General features: G+C 47.4%; 1 protein-coding gene across 1 annotated transcript in view; it reads left to right on the top strand.

Moving 5' to 3' along the window:
• LOC140312650 (uncharacterized) overlaps nt 1-3,653 on the top strand; it is a 53,283-nt gene extending 49,630 nt beyond the window's left edge. The window contains exons 7-8 of the mRNA XM_072390418.1: nt 2,179-2,283; nt 3,345-3,653. Of these exons, the coding sequence (XP_072246519.1) occupies nt 2,179-2,245 (67 nt within the window). The 3' untranslated portion in view covers nt 2,246-2,283; nt 3,345-3,653. The remainder of the gene's footprint in view (nt 1-2,178; nt 2,284-3,344) is intronic.
• The last annotated feature ends 11,916 nt before the right edge of the window (nt 3,654-15,569 follow it).

The raw sequence follows: 15,569 nt of genomic DNA, 5'->3' as shown, positions 1-15,569 counted from the left end.
AGGATGTGGGAAAATGGGCACCTTCAAACGATTGAAATCAGACAGGAAATACCAGGAAGCCTTCCTTGAGCTGGACCATGCTTGGACTGTCTCCAATGAGCTCTTCAAGAAGCTGGAGGAAATCGATTGCCACATGTATGTACTACAGATGTCAATCTTCTTTGCTACCAACTTTTCTGCTCCAGACGTGGGGAGGTAGAGTCCAGCCAGCTTCCACCATGTCAGGATTGCTTATGTATGCACTCAATTCGTGCCAACTATCAGCCCCAAGCACCATGGATGGGACCACAAATGATGAAGGGAAGCTGGATGCGCGGTTCCCCAGCACCAGATGCTGTCTTGCAGTTGCTATCCTGCAAGTGTGTGAGGTCATCCAAACTAACAGAGTGCACGTCTCAACAATGGGCTGAAGTTCACGAACCTGTGCAAATTACAAACCTGTGCCAACCAATGCAGTGAGGAAGAGCCCCCTGACCTGACAGACTCAGATGTAGATGAAGATACTGATGTTGATTTAAAAAAAAATGATGATCGTAAGGGACCAATCGTAATTGACCCTCTGTGACTCAGTGGCACTATGATGTTAAGTGACATTGTAACATTTCTTCTGTTCTCATCTGTTATGTCACCTGTGATTTGGCTTGTGCTGAAGTCATAATGCCTTGTTACTCTGTATACATCATAATGCCTTGTTACTCTGTATACATCTGTATACTTTGTTTTCATCTCATTTTGTTGGAGATGATGATTACATAATTTAGTGTCATATTAAAATTGTCTTGTTATGCTGCTTTTAGTCTGTACTTATGTCCAATTGATCATGTGCCCTGGCTGCTTGGCCACAGGGTTATCCCTTTGGTCAAATGGCAAGCCTGTATGAGTCTTACCTGGGAGACTAGGATTCATACCCCGCCTGGGCCCTCCTTCGTCCTGCCACATATCTATCTATCCATTTAATTTGCCTCTACACAAATTGAATAAGTTATTGGGAAGAGATACAATTTGTCAAAAAGTATCCGTAGAAGCTCCATTGCAATAATTTAGAACTGACAATCGGCTATTTTAAGCTAATATATTTAAACCTGTATTAGATAAGTTACTTGAAACACTACTTAAGGGTTTATTACAAGATGATACATGATACCGATATGTGAAAATTTGGGTCTTGGCCAAAGGACTAATCACATCTAAAACCTTTTCGGCTTCTTAAAAGACACTTTTTGAACAGACACAGCACTACTTTTCCAATATTGTCATTATTCAATGAAAATAGAAGTTTGTTTGTTTATTTTTGTGATGTAGAAGTTTATATTTTTTCCATACTTAATATGATCAAATGAATGTGGAAATCCCTGTCAACCAGTGATAAAGATGTGCACATCCATTTTGAGTCACCTGAGTCATGGCCACCCTAGCGTTCCCCTATAAAAGTCTCCAAAATCAAAACAATGTTGTAAATTCTATGAAATTTTTTTTAAAGTTTCCTCTTGTTGAGTAAAAAAAAAGTGTGAATGCTGTAAAATTCAAAAATATAAATCTAACTTGCTTCTAAACTTTTCAATAAAGCCCAAACTTTGTTGTTTCTTTTGTATTCAGGGTTTGGCCTTTTGGGGTGAATCGTCACCAGTTTAAAACAACTGAAAAGAAGTGTGCTCGTTTCCCTTTTTGTTGAAAAACTTGGTGATAAGTGGTGACTGTTATAGTGACTTTTAGGCAAAAGGCAGAGAGTGGCAGGTTCCTAGATGGAGATATAAACAAGCTATTAGCTTCCTTTTTGCCTCTGAGTTGAGGGGTCTGACAGGATGAACAGTGGCCTTTCTTCAATTGAGAGCTTGTATGATGTAGCAATCTGATGGGAGGTGGAGAACTGCTGCCTCTTCAGTTTCTCCCTATGTTCTGACTAGAGTTGGCATCAGCCCAGACAGCCAGAGGAGGTGTTAGAAAGTCATATCTTAGGTATGCTTGGAGGAGTGGGAGAATTCCCCAGTGGATTTGAGCCTGTTGGGATATGGCGGCTATCCAGGGTTCATTAGAAAGAATACCATCCTCCTGCTGAGATGTGAGCAGCAGCAAGGCTGAGCTGCTGTAATGCAAAAGCAAGAAGTGTCTACAATAAATACTGTAAACAAAAAACAAAGGCAATAATTCTTAGAATTAACTTTACCCTCTTCTTTACAGGCCTGATCTAGAACCAGTAGAACATTTCAGCAGAAACAGGAATTCCATGATTGCGTTGGGCCACTAGAACAAACTGGACATATCCTGGCTTCTGTGAATATCAAGGTACTCAGAAACATCAACAGAATTAAAGGTTTCTCCCAAAAAGACCAGGAGAAACTCATCCATGCATTCATCTCCAGTTATTCATCTCCATTACTGTAATGGTCTTTTAACTGGACTTCCTAAAAAGAGCATTAAACATCTGCAGCTCATCCAGAACGCTGCTGCTGGAGTTTTAACCAGGACTAAGAGATCTGAACACATCCCACCAGTTTTAAAATCTTTATACTGGCTTCCAGTGAGTCACAGAATAGATTTTAAAAGCCTACTGATGGTTTACAAATCCCAGAACGGTTTAGGCCCAAAATGCATCTGTGATATGTTCAGAGAATATAAACCCAGCAGAGCTCTTAGATCCAAGGACTCAGGTCAGCTGGTCCAGTCCAGAGTCCAGACTAAACATGGAGAAGCAGCATTTAGCTGCTATGCTGCAAACAAGTGGAACAAACTGCCAGAGGAGATTAAACTGTCACCAAATGTAGACATTTTTAAATCCAGGTTAAAAACATTTATTTTCTATGCATGAAATCTGCATGGTATTTTTTTTACTTATCTAGACTGTTGCATGTTGTAATTCATTTTAATTATTTCTTTCTTTCTATTTATATTCTTGTACATATTTTAATGTTTTTTCTGCTCCCCGCTGCAACGCTTTTATTTTATGTAAAGCACTTTGAATTGTTTTGTACATGAAATGTGCCACAAATAAATTTGACTTTTACTTTAGTAGATACTTTTTAAAAGAAATGTTTCTCACCCATGTAATGTATAATGGACAAAACAGCTATGTCACAAAACTTTATGGCCACGCTCAGATTAAATAAAATGACAATTATTTCTACATAGGTTGAACTCTTAGTCAACAGGCCAAATTACTATGTACAAATGCCAAGGTTTCAAACAACAAATTGCTGGGTGATACACAGTAACTATGTCCATTATTTAATTCACAGAGTAACCCACAATTCCATCCCACATTACTAAATTAAATTTCAATGTGATGTAAGTTACTGTAAAAATGGCCCTTCTTTAATATTCTGCCCTCCTTCTTATCTCTTGTTCAGATGAGATCCAAATAGTCTTACATGGGTAAGAGGACACCTAGAAGTTATAAGGACACGACTCATGAGGGAAAAGAATAGTGTGACTGCAAGAGAAGACAGAAGAAACTTTGGACTTGAGTTACTCTACTATGATGAGTGATATAGCTGCGCATATTGCAGGGTGAGAAGGTTAACTGTAAAACTCGTTATATTGTATATTACAGTGTGCATGGTAAATATGAAGTATTGTTCTCATGAAATAAAGACAATGAGGCTACCACTGTACAATGACATAATTTTCAGTTTTATGCCTTCTCTGTTGATACTAGTAACACCAATAAACTATTTTCATTAAAGGGGAACTCTGATATTTTTAAACCTAAACCTTATTTCTGGCATGAAATACGTTTATCTACTCACCGAGAACAGTTTGCCAAAAGTCGGCGTCCTTCGGAAGATATTTAGAAAACTCGAGATCGTGTATATCCATATAACAGGAAAGAGCAGGGCATAGAAAATACAGCCTCTAAATATCTAAATAAGGCATTATGTGTCTTTATTTCACCATTACTTTAAGATGAATGAATGAACGAACTAAGGGTGCAATGATTAGTCCATGTTGTCGCCAAAAATCGATAACATAATTAGTCGCCGACGTATTTAATTGTTGTTTACGTCATCACGCGTCTTTTTCACGCTGTCGAGCTGAATATAATTTTTCGCATAGAGTGTCATCTGACTTCCTACCTATCTCTGCTTGAAAATTCATGCGCCTTACAGTAAATAATAGCGGGAGATGACCTGTATAAACCTAGGGAAATGACTGCAGCTGAATTATCGTCCTCTTGTCCAAAAGTGTCAAGGATCTGGGAGCATGTCACCGTCGACACCCAGAAAAAAAAGATTACCTGCAAGTTTTGTAAAGCCGACCTCACGTATCACGGGAGCACCTGAGTTACAACCATGCTGTATTCTTTTTCACTTGTTCACTTTTTGGTATTGATTTGACTGTTGTTACATTACTGCCAACCATCTTTTTAGCATTTTCAGTTAATGTTAAAAGTCAGCATGTAATATGGCTTGAATATATCCTTTTTCAGTTTTGGATTGTTTTAATTAGTAATTAACCGATTAGTCGATTAATTGATGACCAGTCGACAAGCAAAATAGTCGTTATTGCAGTCCTCGAACAAACGTGTACTATAGCTCTGTTAGCTCATAGGTGCCACTTCATCCACACGCCCCCCTGCAGCACAGTTTATTCACTCCTTGCTCTGTGACAGTCGGCTAACTTCACACAGAGTTTGCTGCTGATAATTTTGTGCAACATGGCAGGATATTTATCAAATTTTGACAACGTGAACGACGACTTTGAGTAAGATGGTTCTTACCGGAGTGAATGAGCTGTGCTGCAGCCATGTGTGTCAATGAAGTGGTCCCAGTAGAGTGCCTGTGTAGAAATCCCTCCGTTAGCTCTCCTATAGCTGCAAGTAGCCACATAACAGCAGCTATGTGCTAACAGAGCTATAGCACACGTTCATTCATTCGTCTTAAAGTAATGGTGAAATAAAGACACATAATGCCTTATTTAGATATTTAGAGGCTGTATTTTCTATGCCCTGCTCTTTCCCGTTATTTAGCATTATTTAGAGGCTGCATCGTCTAAGCCCCGTTCGCAAGTTATCTAAATATCTTCCGAAGGACGTCGACTTTCACCAAACTGTTCTCGGTGAGTAGATGAACGTATTTCATGCCAGAAATAAGGTCCAGGTTGAAAAATAACGGCGTTCCTCTTTAACATACTGCAAAATCTAATCGGAAATATACACTGACTGTGTCATTTGCAAATGTGATCAATTCTTTGTAGAAACATGCTGCCATCTATGTAGAGCATCTGTAAGTGTAGTGAGAGCGCTTGAAAAAATGTACATGAGGATTGTAGGAGATAAACTGTGTAGAGCTCAATTGAGAATGGCTCATACATCATAAGCTGCAGATAACATGTCAGATAGAAAGTGCAGTCACACTGCACCTTGTGAAAATTACATGTAAAACCACAATCCATCTCTATGGTGACTGATGACCTAATCAAACTGCTTCAATGTACAGCAGTCTTGATATATTTAGATTATGTACTGTTTAAAAGGTATGTTTAATCATATGCTGACTTGTGTTTGACACATAAACTTAAATCAAATTAAACTGAAGATCCTAAAATCTGAGATAGTCGTCATAAGACTAGCCAGTTATTATTATTAAGTCATAACATCACTGCAACCCTAGTAGAAAAGAAAATGGTGCAGAAACATGCTACAGAAGGGAAAAGTATGCCTTTAAATATGTGGTAACCTTCAACATAACATGAACATATTGTGTGGGTGTCCATATACCTAAAGAGATACTGTTGAGTTGAGCTGCAGGCCGAACCCCTCTCTGGCTGAGAGCATCAGGTTTGGGGGTGTCTCCCAGGCTGGAGGCAGACGATTGAATGCACCAGGTGGAGATGATCTGGAGATCAGGGTGGTTTGGAGGCACTCACTCACAGGACAGTGAAGAGTGAGCAATTGACCAACATGTCAACTGTTTTGATGGGGCAAAATTTTTTTTTATTGTGACACAAAAAAAAATAAGATAAAAAAAAAAGCTGAAAACTTGAGCTTACATAGCTATTCAACACCAAAAGGTTGATATTTTGTAAAACCACCTTTTGCAGAAGTTACAGCTGCAAATCTATTTGGGTAATTCTCTCAGTTTGGCACATCTAACCAATGGGATTTTACCCGATTCAGCATATAACACTGATAATGCTACCTTGATGGTGTTGTAGGTATTATGATATCAAGGAATACTTCGTGAATATGATATATTCTGCTAAACGGTGAATAATATATATATGTAATGTAAACTGTAATTTAGTGTTTACTTTTGTGACAATGCAGTCTGTTTGAAAAGGGATATTGAATTTCATAAGACAGCACAAACTCTGTGTAATTCATAGCTGATAGTTATATGTAGGACAACTGTATATACATGATGTGTTGCAGTACTCATACTGCATCAGTATATTCAAATGTATTTTCAAAGTAAAGGTCTGTGAAGCGAAAGTATTTTTGATGCTTTGTATATATATATATTCAATTCAATTCAGTTTTATTTATATAGTGCCAAATTACAACATTTTTTGGATTAGCCATTCCTCACCCTGGAAACTGTCAAGATCAGCCTGCATTCACTGCATGAGCAAGTTCTAAAAAAATATCAGTTTCAACCTGATCTTCATCTTCTGTTTGCTTTTTGGTTCTGCCTTTACACACCTCATGACAGAAGGATCTGAGCAAATCATGGAGCCCGATATACGATATGTTCTTTGATCTCTTTGTGGAGGAAGTTGCACGTTCTCCCCATGGATGTGGATTCTCTCCAGGTACTCTGTCTTCTTACCGCCGTCTAGAAACATACATGTGACATTCATTAGTATTTCTAAATTGACCCGAGGAGTGAGTGTGAGCATCAGAATCAGAAACAAGTTTATTGCCAAGGAGGTTTGCACTTACAAGGAATTTCACTTGGTATAGTTGGTGCAGACATTATAGATATATATACAGAATCTGGATATATAGACATAATAGACGTGCGTTAATGTAACGCAGAAGATCTGGAGGGGGGAGGGAGAGAGTCAGTGTCAAAGGGGGCTCCGGGCCTTGTTGATAAGGCGAGTAGCGGATGGGAAGAAGCTGTTCTTGTGGCGTGAGGTTTTGGTCCTGATGGACCGCAGCCTCCTCCCTGAGGGGAGTGTCTGAAATAGTTTGTGACTGTGGTGCGAGGGATCAGCCACAATCTTCCCTGCACACCTCAGAGTCCTGGAGGTGTACAGGTCCTGGAAAGATTGCTGCCATTCACCTTCTCTGCAAACCGAATGACACGCTGCAGTCTGGCCTTGTCCTTGGCGGTGGCAGCAGCGTACCAGATGGGGATGGAAGAGGTGAAGATGGACTCGATGATGGAGGAGTAGAAGTGCACCATCATTGTCCTTGGCAGGTTGAATTTTTTCAGCTGCCGCAGGAAGTACATCCTCTGCTGGGCTTTCTTGATTCTTCCCACTTTAGGTCCTGGGAGATGATAGTTCCCTGGAAGCGGAAAGACTCCACAGTATCAATTGTGGAGTCACAGAGGGTGAAGAGGGTAGCTGAGGCTGAGTTCTTCCTGAAGTCCACAATCATCTCCACTGTCTTTAGAGCGTTGAGCTCCAGGTTGTTCTCCCTGCACCAGGTCGCCAGATGGTCAGCCTCCCACCTGTAGGCGGACTCGTCACCATCAGAGATATGGCCGAGAGAGTGCTGTCGTCCGCAAACTTCAGGAGCTTGACGGACTGATGACTGGTGGTGCAGCTGTTGGTGTACAGGGAGAAGAGCAGAGGAGAAAGAACACAGCCCTGGGGGGAACCAGTGCTGATGAGCTGTGAGTCGGAGACCTGTTTTCCCAGCTTCACATGCTGCTTCCTGTCAGGCAGGAAGTCTATAATCCACCTGCAGGTGCAGTCAGGCACACTCAGCTGAGAGGGCTTCTCCTGAAGCAGAGCCCGGATGATTGTGTTGAAGGCAGAGCTGAAATCCACAAACAGGATCCTGGCATAGCTACCTGCGGAATCCAGCTGCTGGAGGATGTAGTGAAGGGCCAGGTTGACTGCATCGTCTACAGACCTGTTGAAGTCATTAAGTCCTGTGGACCTTCTTGGCTTCTTGGGAAGAGGAATGACAGTGGAGGTCTTGAAGCAGGTTGGCACGTGACAGGTCTCCAGGTGTTAAGAATGTCTGTGAACACTGGAGAGAGCTGATCAGCGCAGTGCGTCAAGATGGATGGAGAGACAGCATCTGGTCCAGCAGCTTTCCGGGGGTTCTGTCTCCGGAAGAGACTCTTTCATGTATGGAAAGAGTCACTGAGCTGGGTGGAGGGGAGGAGGGGTGGGCCTTTAAGGTGGGTAGTGGTAGAGGTGCCCAGGCCCCTGCTGAGGTGGGGGAGGTGGAGGTGATATGAAACTGGAGCTGTTGAGAGGGATGGTTACAGGACTGTCCCTTTGTCTGTCAAAGCGACATGGTTGTTTGTCTCATTTGTCTCTGTGTGGCCCTGTGATGGACTGGGAAACTATCCAGGGTGTATTTCGCCTCTCTCCCAATGACAGCTTGGATAGGCTCCAGCCCCCCCCCACCACCCTGACTCGGATTAAGCAGGTATAGAAAATGGATGGATGTATAGACATTGTACTGATCACTCCGAGATTACTTTTGTATGTTTACCGACCAGGAGAGCTTTAGAGTGGGAAGACATTTGATTACACAGATAGAGGCAGGTATGCAGAAAAATGGTACATTTCTGTCAAATTTTGGCCACTGCGGTGCAACATTCCAAAGTCCTCCATACTTTATGAGCAATCTGGTTGGGATGACCAGGCCCTTCAGGAGTTGTTCTTAAATAGGCCTAGCAAAACCATGAAATAGGGACGAGCAATTTGTAATGCAAGGCATTCTCACTGCACTTGCAATAAAGACTGACAAATGCCTTAGAAAGAGATGCAACGTTTTCTGACTCTCCAAATTCTCCAGCTAATCCTGGGGCAACTTTACCCTTTGCATCACCTACCAACCACCCTATTGTAGAGGATGAGCTTTTGTACATGAGATGAACTTACTCATCACCCTCCAAGTAGTAGAGGAGAATACAGACTGGTGAGTGTCTCTATATTGTTCACTTCTATGTTTCCTGTCTCATTAGGTAACAAGATTAGGCTTGTCTATGAAGATTAGGGATGAGAATTGAGAACCGGTTTTCGAAGATGAAAGGACCAGAAAGGACAATACTGGGGCCAGTTGCAACACGTGCAGAGCTTTGATCACATCAAACGGGGGAAATACCTCCAACATGCTGAAACAGACTGAAACACTTTTCGGTCTTTTGTCGCGCACTCCCGCCACACATTGTATTTCTCACGCTGAAAAAAAACTGTGTAGTTACTGGGGATGTGACTCTTGCCTTCATTAAAAACTCTAGAGAACCTGTAATGTAAAACTTCAAGGTCCTGTTGATTGTAATAATGTTAGCGACATACTGTGTGAATAATTTCCATCTGATTTTAAAAATTTAATTGACGAGGACTGCAAGAGTGAGGCACGCTCAGAGGCAGGCTCAGAGGCACGCTCAGAGGCACGCTCAGAGGCAGGCTCAGAGGCAGGCTCAGAGGCAGGCTCAGAGGCACGCTCAGAGGCACGCTCAGAGGCAGGCTCAGAGGTGGGCTCAGAGGCACGCTCAGAGGCAGGCTCAGAGGTAGGCTCAGAGGCACGCTCAGAGGCACGCTCAGAGGCAGGCTCAGAGGCAGGCTCAGAGGCACGCTCAGAGGCAGGCTCAGAGGTAGGCTCAGAGGCAGGCTCAGAGGCAGGCTCAGAGGCAGGCTCAGAGGCAGGCTCAGAGGCACGCTCAGAGGCAGGCTCAGAGGCACGCTCAGAGGCACGCTCAGAGGCAGGCTCAGAGGCACGCTCAGAGGCAGGCTCAGAGGCAGGCTCAGAGGCAGGCTCAGAGGCAGGCTCAGAGGCACGCTCAGAGGCAGGCTCAGAGGCAGGCTCAGAGGCAGGCTCAGAGGCAGGCTCAGAGGCACGCTCAGAGGCAGGCTCAGAGGCAGGCTCAGAGGCACGCTCAGAGGCAGGCTCAGAGGCAGGCTCAGAGGCACGCTCAGAGGCAGGCTCAGAGGCACGCTCAGAGGCAGGCTCAGAGGCAGGCTCAGAGGCACGCTCAGAGGCAGGCTCAGAGGCACGCTCAGAGGCAGGCTCAGAGGCACGCTCAGAGGCAGGCTCAGAGGCACGCTCAGAGGCAGGCTCAGAGGCACGCTCAGAGGCACGCTCAGAGGCACGCTCAGAGGCAGGCTCAGAGGCACGCTCAGAGGCAGGCTCAGAGGCAGGCTCAGAGGCAGGCTCAGAGGCAGGCTCAGAGGCAGGCTCAGAGGCACGCTCAGAGGCAGGCTCAGAGGCACGCTCAGAGGCAGGCTCAGAGGCAGGCTCAGAGGCACGCTCAGAGGCACGCTCAGAGGCAGGCTCAGAGGCAGGCTCAGAGGCAGGCTCAGAGGCACGCTCAGAGGCAGGCTCAGAGGCACGCTCAGAGGCAGGCTCAGAGGCACGCTCAGAGGCAGGCTCAGAGGCAGGCTCAGAGGCACGCTCAGAGGCACGCTCAGAGGCACGCTCAGAGGCGGGCTCAGAGGCACGCTCAGAGGCACGCTCAGAGGCAGGCTCAGAGGCACGCTCAGAGGCACGCTCAGAGGCACGCTCAGAGGCAGGCTCAGAGGCACGCTCAGAGGCAGGCTCAGAGGCAGGCTCAGAGGCAGGCTCAGAGGCAGGCTCAGAGGCACGCTCAGAGGCAGGCTCAGAGGCACGCTCAGAGGCAGGCTCAGAGGCAGGCTCAGAGGCACGCTCAGAGGCACGCTCAGAGGCACGCTCAGAGGCGGGCTCAGAGGCACGCTCAGAGGCACGCTCAGAGGCAGGCTCAGAGGCAGGCTCAGAGGCACGCTCAGAGGCACGCTCAGAGGCACGCTCAGAGGCGGGCTCAGAGGCAGGCTCAGAGGCACGCTCAGAGGCAGGCTCAGAGGCAGGCTCAGAGGCACGCTCAGAGGCACGCTCAGAGGCAGGCTCAGAGGCAGGCTCAGAGGCAGGCTCAGAGGCACGCTCAGAGGCAGGCTCAGAGGCACGCTCAGAGGCAGGCTCAGAGGCACGCTCAGAGGCAGGCTCAGAGGCAGGCTCAGAGGCACGCTCAGAGGCACGCTCAGAGGCACGCTCAGAGGCGGGCTCAGAGGCACGCTCAGAGGCACGCTCAGAGGCAGGCTCAGAGGCACGCTCAGAGGCACGCTCAGAGGCACGCTCAGAGGCAGGCTCAGAGGCACGCTCAGAGGCAGGCTCAGAGGCAGGCTCAGAGGCACGCTCAGAGGCACGCTCAGAGGCACGCTCAGAGGCGGGCTCAGAGGCACGCTCAGAGGCACGCTCAGAGGCAGGCTCAGAGGCACGCTCAGAGGCACGCTCAGAGGCACGCTCAGAGGCAGGCTCAGAGGCACGCTCAGAGGCAGGCTCAGAGGCAGGCTCAGAGGCAGGCTCAGAGGCAGGCTCAGAGGCAGGCTCAGAGGCACGCTCAGAGGCAGGCTCAGAGGCACGCTCAGAGGCAGGCTCAGAGGCAGGCTCAGAGGCACGCTCAGAGGCAGGCTCAGAGGCACGCTCAGAGGCAGGCTCAGAGGCACGCTCAGAGGCACGCTCAGAGGCAGGCTCAGAGGCAGGCTCAGAGGCACGCTCAGAGGCAGGCTCAGAGGCACGCTCAGAGGCAGGCTCAGAGGCACGCTCAGAGGCACGCTCAGAGGCACGCTCAGAGGCGGGCTCAGAGGCACGCTCAGAGGCAGGCTCAGAGGCACGCTCAGAGGCACGCTCAGAGGCAGGCTCAGAGGCACGCTCAGAGGCGGGCTCAGAGGCACGCTCAGAGGCAGGCTCAGAGGCAGGCTCAGAGGCAGGCTCAGAGGCAGGCTCAGAGGCAGGCTCAGAGGCACGCTCAGAGGCAGGCTCAGAGGCACGCTCAGAGGCAGGCTCAGAGGCAGGCTCAGAGGCACGCTCAGAGGCACGCTCAGAGGCGGGCTCAGAGGCAGGCTCAGAGGCACGCTCAGAGGCACGCTCAGAGGCAGGCTCAGAGGCAGGCTCAGAGGCAGGCTCAGAGGCAGGCTCAGAGGCAGGCTCAGAGGCACGCTCAGAGGCAGGCTCAGAGGCAGGCTCAGAGGCACGCTCAGAGGCACGCTCAGAGGCACGCTCAGAGGCAGGCTCAGAGGCACGCTCAGAGGCGGGCTCAGAGGCACGCTCAGAGGCAGGCTCAGAGGCAGGCTCAGAGGCAGGCTCAGAGGCAGGCTCAGAGGCACGCTCAGAGGCACGCTCAGAGGCACGCTCAGAGGCACGCTCAGAGGCAGGCTCAGAGGCAGGCTCAGAGGCACGCTCAGAGGCACGCTCAGAGGCGGGCTCAGAGGCACGCTCAGAGGCACGCTCAGAGGCAGGCTCAGAGGTAGGCTCAGAGGCACGCTCAGAGGCAGGCTCAGAGGCAGGCTCAGAGGCAGGCTCAGAGGCAGGCTCAGAGGCAGGCTCAGAGGCACGCTCAGAGGCAGGCTCAGAGGCACGCTCAGAGGCACGCTCAGAGGCAGGCTCAGAGGCAGGCTCAGAGGTAGGCTCAGAGGCAGGCTCAGAGGCACGCTCAGAGGCAGGCTCAGAGGCAGGCTCAGAGGCAGGCTCAGAGGTAGGCTCAGAGGCAGGCTCAGAGGCACGCTCAGAGGCGGGCTCAGAGGCAGGCTCAGAGGCACGCTCAGAGGCAGGCTCAGAGGCGGGCTCAGAGGCGGGCTCAGAGGCAGGCTCAGAGGCAGGCTCAGAGGCAGGCTCAGAGGCAGGCTCAGAGGCAGGCTCAGAGGCACGCTCAGAGGCGGGCTCAGAGGCAGGCTCAGAGGCACGCTCAGAGGCACGCTCAGAGGCACGCTCAGAGGCACGCTCAGAGGCACGCTCAGAGGCGGGCTCAGAGGCACGCTCAGAGGCGGGCTCAGAGGCACGCTCAGAGGCACGCTCAGAGGCACGCTCAGAGGCACGCTCAGAGGCACGCTCAGAGGCAGGCTCAGAGGCACGCTCAGAGGCAGGCTCAGAGGCACGCTCAGAGGCGGGCTCAGAGGCACGCTCAGAGGCACGCTCAGAGGCAGGCTCAGAGGCAGGCTCAGAGGCACGCTCAGAGGCAGGCTCAGAGGCACGCTCAGAGGCAGGCTCAGAGGCACGCTCAGAGGCAGGCTCAGAGGCGGGCTCAGAGGCACGCTCAGAGGCAGGCTCAGAGGCAGGCTCAGAGGCACGCTCAGAGGCAGGCTCAGAGGCAGGCTCAGAGGCTCACACTGACTCTCTCCCTCCCCCCTCCAGATCTTCTGCGTTACATTAACGCACAGGCTTCCGCATACCTGTAGCTACCCTTTTCATCAAGGCAGGGAAAAGTAAAATGACAGAGGCGAAAATAGATAAAATGTTGGTGCATACTTGAAATTAAAGTATTACTGTAACCAACGCCATTTGTACTATATATAACTGGATGAGAATCGATAAGAGAATCAATAAGAGAACCCATAAGGAACCGAAATTGCTAAATTCTTAACAAACACCATCCCTAATAAAGATGTAATGGCAAGCCAATCTTCTGCCACCATATTCATTAGCAGGGCTGACCAACTTAGCCTATATTCTTTCTGCCAAAAGACTGAACCCTTATCAGGGTTATTGGTGAGAAGACCCTCAAGTCAGCCTGGACACCATTCTTCCTTCCTCCATTGTGATCGTCACAAATATTTCTGGGTATCACCATTTGAAAGATTCTTTGAAGCTGTCTATTTTGTTTCCCTTCTCTTGTTGTAGTTAATGATGTGGCAGGATCTGAATGGTTCAGCATCTTTGGGGGAGACAAATACTTGACGGTTTGTGAATACGGTAAATCTGGTATTTGAGCTGAATGGTTATTGACCATGAGGGGCTTTACCGTTACTCTGATTCTTTTCCAGACAAGTTGCAAGAACTTCTTCTTGAGATGTGGGTCCAAGGTGCTGTGCAGTAGTGGCCGAGCAGAGTTTTTTCCATGCTTGGGAAGGTAGGTGACCACGGCAGATGGCAGGTTTCCCTGACGTGGCTCTGGTAAAGTGAGCAGATTGGAATTGCAGTGTGGGATTATCTCTCCTTGACAGATGAGGCTCGTGAGGTAAGCTGGACTTCCTGTAAGTGGAAACAAGAAATACTTTAACGTGAACTCAAAACAACACAAGACAAACTCTTGAAAGCTCTAAGAATTGATCCGGCAACGATCCGGCAGTGAGCAGCTAAACCGGAGCAAGTTAGGATCACCAGGAACAAACATAAATAAACACAGAACATCATAGTGGACAATGACAGACCCTAACATCCCAAGCTTCCATCTGCTTTCAAGACAACCTGTCAGAAAAAATCTCTCAAAATTAGGCTCAGAGTCGCTGGAGACAATTAACACAAAACATTTATTTTTGCAAGAAGGAGACAAGTCCGCACAACCTGTCAGGAAGCTGGCCCAGAGTTGTCTGAGTTCAAAAAATGATTCAGAAAATGAAGTATAACTTCATGATTTTTCAAACATTTCTCTCCTGTTTATGCTTTTTTGTGTTTAGGATTAAACACTGTAAAAACGCATCATCTCGTAAAACCTTTAACATTAAAATCGTCCACTGTTCGCAGTGCATAGGAGCGAAAAGCCCGTTTGCTGTAACTCATTTACGGGAAAATTCTCCTATGGCCTCATCTCCACTTGGCGACCGACCACTTAATTACTCACTCAGTATCAAAGGTCGCACTCCGAACAGTTGATTCACATGAATGTCAATGGACATATATGTGATTAATTATGACTGATAATAAACATAAAATGAATACACAAACAATATCGAATGAATAAATGAAAATCAGAAATAAGTGAACAATAATAATAATGTGATGTAATGCAGCTCGTCCAGTCCTGTCACCAACTCTGGAGTCGTCTACTTCTGGCCGAATATCAGTCCGACTGGGTCTAGAACTGCTAAGCTGGAAGATGGAAGGAGCAGTTACTAGCATTTCACTTCCATGAAAGAGATCTTTACCACCCCTTATTCCCTAACTAATCTTCTTTTAGGACAATTCAGGAGAGAATTCAGACATATTTAGATTGTTAACCATTTGGTGACCACTTTTTATTCAGTTGGGGTGGAGCGCTTAACTTTGCCATCCACAATTTTGGGTACATGTGGATAAAAATGGTGTGATTGTTCCACCATTATCTTGGTATGATGGGCACCCCTTTCAGAATTTCAGACACCTGGTCAGTTACCTGACTTTGAGTCATGTTGTGGTTCTGCAGCTGATGCAGTTAATTTAACCTGTGGATGAATTTTAGCAGGGAAAAGAACCGAGCAGCACAACACTGAAACATATCATCTTGACAATGTTCTACAGGAATTGTTTTCTAATAGGTCCAATTCCCATTTCCATTGGTTGACCAATTAGGATTTCATATGAACCCAAAAAGAATCATTAAACAAATCATGAGAATTCACTCGGGGTCATGCAAGGAACTCTGTACTTTAAACGTTATCTGTGTCCTCGTCTCCATCATCCACGTGTAGTTCGTTGTCATCATCACCCTCTACCCATTGATACATTATGCGGG

This window comes from Leuresthes tenuis, unplaced genomic scaffold (assembly GCF_036924035.1).
Source record: "Leuresthes tenuis unplaced genomic scaffold, fLeuTen1.0.hap1 SCAF_8, whole genome shotgun sequence".
Classification (NCBI taxonomy): Eukaryota; Metazoa; Chordata; class Actinopteri; order Atheriniformes; family Atherinopsidae; genus Leuresthes; species Leuresthes tenuis.
The sequence above is the reverse complement of the archived record's forward strand: the minus strand, read 5'-3'. Positions and strand labels throughout refer to the sequence as shown.